This window comes from Oncorhynchus tshawytscha, linkage group LG08, assembly GCF_018296145.1.
Source record: "Oncorhynchus tshawytscha isolate Ot180627B linkage group LG08, Otsh_v2.0, whole genome shotgun sequence".
Taxonomy (NCBI): Eukaryota; Metazoa; Chordata; class Actinopteri; order Salmoniformes; family Salmonidae; genus Oncorhynchus; species Oncorhynchus tshawytscha.
Genome location: NC_056436.1, coordinates 28,152,802 through 28,158,801, shown reverse-complemented (window position 1 = coordinate 28,158,801; position 6,000 = coordinate 28,152,802). Strand labels below are relative to the sequence as shown.

At 44.8% G+C, this 6,000-nt stretch overlaps 1 protein-coding gene across 2 annotated transcripts in view; it reads right to left on the bottom strand.

Annotated features, from left to right (window-relative positions):
- ktn1 (kinectin 1) overlaps positions 1-6,000 on the bottom strand; it is a 33,664-nt gene continuing 27,664 nt past the window's right edge. For both annotated transcript variants that reach the window (XM_042325388.1, XM_042325389.1), the window contains 10 exons: positions 4,393-4,482; positions 4,062-4,178; positions 3,886-3,975; positions 3,695-3,787; positions 3,346-3,414; positions 3,130-3,213; positions 1,811-1,894; positions 1,500-1,589; positions 1,120-1,230; positions 1-983 (listed from right to left, as the gene is read on the bottom strand). In XM_042325388.1, coding sequence (XP_042181322.1) covers positions 960-983; positions 1,120-1,230; positions 1,500-1,589; positions 1,811-1,894; positions 3,130-3,213; positions 3,346-3,414; positions 3,695-3,787; positions 3,886-3,975; positions 4,062-4,178; positions 4,393-4,482 — 852 coding nt within the window. In that variant the 3' untranslated portion in view covers positions 1-959. The remainder of the gene's footprint in view (positions 984-1,119; positions 1,231-1,499; positions 1,590-1,810; positions 1,895-3,129; positions 3,214-3,345; positions 3,415-3,694; positions 3,788-3,885; positions 3,976-4,061; positions 4,179-4,392; positions 4,483-6,000) is intronic.

Here is a 6,000-nt window from a genome sequence, read left to right as displayed (position 1 = left end):
CAGATTTTTCAAGCATCCCTTTTACTAACGATCACCTGTTACAAACCCCCCCCCCCCAAAATATTCAGTGTTAATGAAATTACCAACAATATAGCGAGCGTTTGATTACAGATAATATGGGATTCCTCTAATAGTTACAGAAGGATTAAAAACCTCAGCTCGGTAGACCTGTCGTTCTGCTCCCACAGCGAGGCAAAGCCACAGCCTCCCTCCTACTGGCTCTGCACTTACAGACTTCCTCTACGGATCTCCATGGTTACAGTTACTTAGTGTCCCATCTGACATGCTGGGACCCTCCCCTTCCCCTCCCAATACTCAGCCAAAGTATGCATGTACAGTAGTTATGTATTCATGAATCAGCACATGTACAGTACATGTTTGAGTTGTCAGGACAGGAGTCAAAGAGATCAACAATTGTAGTGTACAGTCAGCAGGTCCTAACAGTTACTTTTTTAAACAATACATTTGTTTCTTTTTTAACTTAAAAGGACAAAGAACCCAAAGTTAATTCAGGAATCCACTTCATCGCCTTCTTGACAAAGAAAACTAACAGAGAAATACGATGTATTCAAAGCGTTCCATTGAAAAAAAGGGGTACTAAACAGGGGGGTGCCACACAGTCTGAATGTGTAGGATGCCTTTAGTTCTGGCTGTGCTGTTGGGATCATGAGGAATGTGGTGGGACTTTGCAGTAGTAAGGTCTGGTTTGGTGTTCGGCGTGTTTGTAGTTTAAGGGAGCCCCTCTGCTCTGGGGCCCAGCCAGGTCTCTCCCTGACCCTGCTGAGGAGGAGCAGGTGGGGGTCAGAGGTTATAGGTCAGCACTGGGCATGGGGTCAGCAAGAGGCTGCCTACAGTACAGGTGAAAGGGAAAGCGAGGAGTATAGCAGGAGAGGATGAGTGCATGATAGGAGAGGTAGAGGTGGAGAGGTTGTCTCTAGAGAGGGTCCATCCTCCCCTCCCTATACTTCAGGCAAGTCTGATTCCTGCAAGAAAGCACAGTTCAATATCTCTTTAGAGTTACAACAAAGACTTACATTCCAGTTATACCCTCCATTTATTGTAAATTGACTCCTATATTTCAAAGACTTCTTTTGATTGCTGAGTTATCCAATGTCCTACCGCCTCTTGTCCCTTGGTGAGTTGCCGGTTGACAGCCAGTAGCAGCTGCTGCAGTTCCCTCACAGTTTTGTTTAGGCCTGCAGTCTTCTTCTCCTTCCTGTCAATATCCTCCTGAGGGACGGTTTAGTTACTCCCCTCTGGTCACTTTCAATATAACTACACCTACTGGTCAATAAAACTACACCTACTGGTCAATAAAACTACACCTAGGTAAAGACTGGTTACATTTAACATACAATATTACAAATACTCATAGCTACCTGTGTTTTTACCACGAATGTACACTACCTAGATCATATGCGTGACTGACTTCAAAACAAATATTTAAAATAAAAACTTTGCCACAGACAAAGTTCCCCTTCCCCTCCAGTAAGTCTTACGTGTGATGAGAGGTTGCTGTTCTCTATCAGGTCACCCTGGCTGGTCTCTTTGCAGAACTCCTCCTGGATCAGATCCAGAGACTGCTGGGCCTGAGGTGGAGCAGGATGGGGGAAATTACAAGAAACATTTAAGCTTACATTTCAGGTAATATAAACGTGTTCAACACATCCACATATTCAAATGTTCAGAGTGGATTTAGCTCCTAGAGTGTTTCATTCTAGACTTGGGACTGGTAACAAACAATTTCTCTAACAACAATGTACATCCAAACATAAACTTATGGTAGTCCAATCCTGAGGGGTTGTCATACCTTATAGAGATCCCCAGCCACCTTCTGCCTCTCATGCTCCTCAGTCTCCAGTTTAGACAGAGTCTCAGTCAGCTGGGTCTTCAGCTGCAACCAAACACCAACAGAGAAATGAGACACTTAACACATGACAATGACCGTTCCACTCCTGGTGAAATCTGATCTCAAACTGTTTGGAGGGGGGAATTTGCATGTACATGAGGTGATATATTTGTACATTTCTACCAATAAAATGCAAACATCTGTTTTGCATACACCAAAACTGTTTTCACTTGGCTTTTAGAGCAGTTGAGGTAGACATGTAGCTGTATCTACTAAACTAATAATAATTAGCTAGACACTGACAAACATTATTTTTTTTAATGCATTGTCAACTGAAAAAACATAAAATGTTCAGGTATCCTTGAAGGCATTCACAGACAGAAGGGTGACAAGAGACAGACATTGAAAATGTTTCAACTGTGTGTGGAGGCAAATGAATGATAATATGATGAAAGTGTGCGTGCAGTTGAAGACATAGAATGTATCCCCAAAGATGGCTGACATAGAGAAGCTCATTGGCCTGTACAGGAGTAGCAGAAAGCCACCGTCAGCCTTTTAGTGGTAGTGATGGGATAGTGCAGGGCTATTCAACTCTTACTCTATGAGGTCCGGAAGCTTTCTGTTCTACCTGATAATTGCACCTAGCTAAATCAGTTCCTGACAATAGGAGAACAAGGGGGGAAAAAAACAGTGGAACTGGCTTCAAGGTCCAGAGTTGAGTTTGAGGGGGATAGTGGATAGTGTGCAGGATGGAAACAGTAGCGTTTTAAGTCTGTCCTATCACGAGTAAGGAAGGTCCATCTATAAACAATGATACTAATAGCTCAGTCTATCGTTACACTAAGAATATAACTTCCCACAAAAAGCAAAGAAAACCCACCTTACATATGCATATAAAAACAGTTTAGCCTGTTGCATTTAAACTTATATCACTAGTGTATCCAGAGGTTGTAGATAGATAACTGGAATGACTCCCAAAGGACATTGAGAACCATGACTCCCAAAGGACATTGAGAACCATGTATTCCCCAGGCAGGTGATGACCCCAGAGATAACATTGGGTGGTGGTGCTGGTGAAGTAGGGAGGAGGGACAGGTTACGGGAGCTCTACCTATATGGGTGAGCAAGGCTTACCAAATTCAACTCCTCATTCTGCCTGACTGCTTCTGTATAAGAGCCATCAAGTTAGCTACCTGCCGCCCCTATGACTACATAGATGGATAACCACTATGAAATGACCGAGTATGACAGGTAGATGACAGGAAGTTGAGTCAGCTCACCTCGCTGACCTCCGTCACATAGGTGACGCTCTCGTGCTCTGCTCTCTCCAGCTCAGACTCAAGGTACTGCTTGTCCCTTCTCAACTATGGACAAACAAAATATTGCATTTTTAGCTATGTATGAAAATCTATTAAATTGAATGTGTCAACTGATGTAAAGTGACTAAATAATACAATTGCTGAGCGGTATGTAAAGTATTAAACTGAAGGACTGACGTTGTCCAGCTCCCCGAGGTCACTCATCCTGTCCACCTCCTGCTCCAGTGCTGCCACTTTCACACTCATCTAGGAAAGAAAGGGCAGGAGAGTGACTATAAGCACCACACCAGTGGATGCTGGTGGAAGGACCTATAGGAGGTGATTGTAATGGCGGAAATGAAGGAACGGAGTCAAACGTGGTTTCCATGTGTTTGATGTTGTCCCATTTATTCCATTCCAGCCTTACAATGAGCCCGTCCTCCTATAGCTCCTCCCACCAGTCTCCACTGCACCACACATACCAATGATATTGTTAAAAGTGCAATATAAACAATTTGAGGTTAATTTAATGTTCTTCAGTGTTCACCTCTTTCAGCTCTGTCTGTGACAGATTCAGCTTCACCTTCCAGCGAGACTCCTCCTGCTCTACACTGCTCTGGAGGCGCTGCAGGATGCCCTCCTGTGGACAGTAGAGGTTATTACAGGTTAGTTTCACAGCCTCCTCACGACACCTTTCTAACGTCATCTACAGGACACTGATAGAGAGCGTCGCCTCACCGTCTCAGCCAACACTTTCTTGTATGTCTCACAATCTTTCTGTAGAACCTTCTGGGCCTCTTCTGATTCCTTCAGCTTATCAGCCAATATCTGGTGAAAGGAACAGCCCTGGTTTCACTTCTTTCCACCCCAGTTCTCAGACATTTTAAAACATACAAGTCTTTGTAAAAGGAAACCTTGGTGTCCTCTGAGCACCCTGGAGCTGAAGGTCTGGGCTCTGCTGCTAGGGTCACCTCTGCTGCTGGGGCCTCTTTCACTGCAGTCTCAAACCTCTGCAGCCACTCCTGGTGGTTCTGAGAGATACACAACAATAGACCATGTAGAACAGATTAACTTAGAATTTAATATCACATCATGTGGTTCTCTGTATGGCAGTTGGTAGAGCATGGTATAGTGGGTTCAATTCCCGGGACACCCATTTGTAAAACGTATGCATGCATGACTGAGTCGCTTTGGGTAAAAGTGTTTGCTAAATGGCATATTATATACTGTATTGTGAGACCTTACATGTTCAGCAGGCAGAGGCACGTTGGGTAGCAGTCTGTGCAAAACATCTCGACACTCTACCTGAGCTGTCTCCAGGGCTGTCTGGTGCTCCTGAAGAGGTAGAGGAGAGCGAGAAGGAAGAGAAAAGGGGACGTTCAACATGGACTACACTCAGGGCTCACGCACACACACACACACACACACACACACACACAGCTGTGCAGGAAAACATCCAACAACTCAAATCGCTACCTCTCTGCTCACTTGGTTTCACCTCTCCCATCTCAGAGTGCATACAGGAGCATGGCCTGTGACAAACACAACTCCCTCTCCACGACACTCCAGTGTAACAAACAGCTAACATTTTCAACTGCTCATTTATTGAGTGTGCTTCAAGCAAGTATTCATCCACCCCAGCGTTCAGCAGCCACGCACCACCACGAGACGAGTTCATTAAGTTTAGACCCCGCTCTGCTCTCCACAGGTTCACAAAGTTCACATTGGTGTCCTTTCAAGGAGGAACATGTTACTCACTCTTGTTCATTCAGTTGCAGTAATGCCCCAGAGGAGCTAACATTCTTCCCATAGAGCACCACACGTGCTTCCGTGATGAAGAACCACCAAACAAAACCCACTACGTTGGTACCATTAATCACACTAGCTGCACAGGGCTTGAAACTCTCAGGAGGAGAGAGATGTCCTGGCACATCCACCTCTACTCTCATTAACACCTTGTGTTGTAAGGGGAAAGGGATCTACGCTGTGACATATGCTTTGGATTGTGTGTGAGCATGCATTTTCCTGAGAGCACACAACAGGTGTCCAGGAACTCCTACACTCAGCTTAAATGAAAGCCATTTTTACTGTACCAAGATGGCCGAGAGCAGCTGCTGGGAAAATCAGTTCACCATGTACCCGGTCTGCTTTATGGACATGAGGAGCAAGTCATTAGGGGTTAGAACTGTGGCAAAAATATACCGAACCCCCACAACTGTTTATAGTAGGAGAGCAATCTGTTAGTCTATGGTTTATTAGTGGGTCCCTAAATACATACGGCTAAGCAAAGGGTAATGGCAGATCATATTCTCACTAATGAAGAGGACTAGGAAAAACCCCTAGGAAACAGCTGGGTGGATATTAACAGCAGCTACAGCAGAGGAACTTGTGTCAATATTAGTCTGGTTTCTACACTAAACTAAAAATATAAAATACAAAATAGCGTATTTCTCGCAAATCTGAAAAATTGTCACACAATGCAACGTTACAGATGCCAAAAGTTGAGGGAGCGTGCAATTGGCATGCTGACTGCAAGAATGTCCACCAGAGCTGTTGCCAGAGAATTTAATGTTAATTTCACTACCGTAGGCCACCTCCAATGTCATTGGAGAGAATGTCCAACCGGCTTCACAACCACAGAGCACGTGTATGGCATTGTGTGGGTGAGCAGTTTGCAGATGTCAGTGTTAGAAACAGAGTGCCCCATGGTGGCGGTGGGGTTATGGGCAGGCATAAGCGACAGACAACGAACAGAATTGCATTGTATCAATGGGAATTTGAATGCAGAGATGCCGCGACGAGTTCCTGAGGTCCATTGTCGTGCCACTCATCCGCCGCCATCACCTCAAGTTT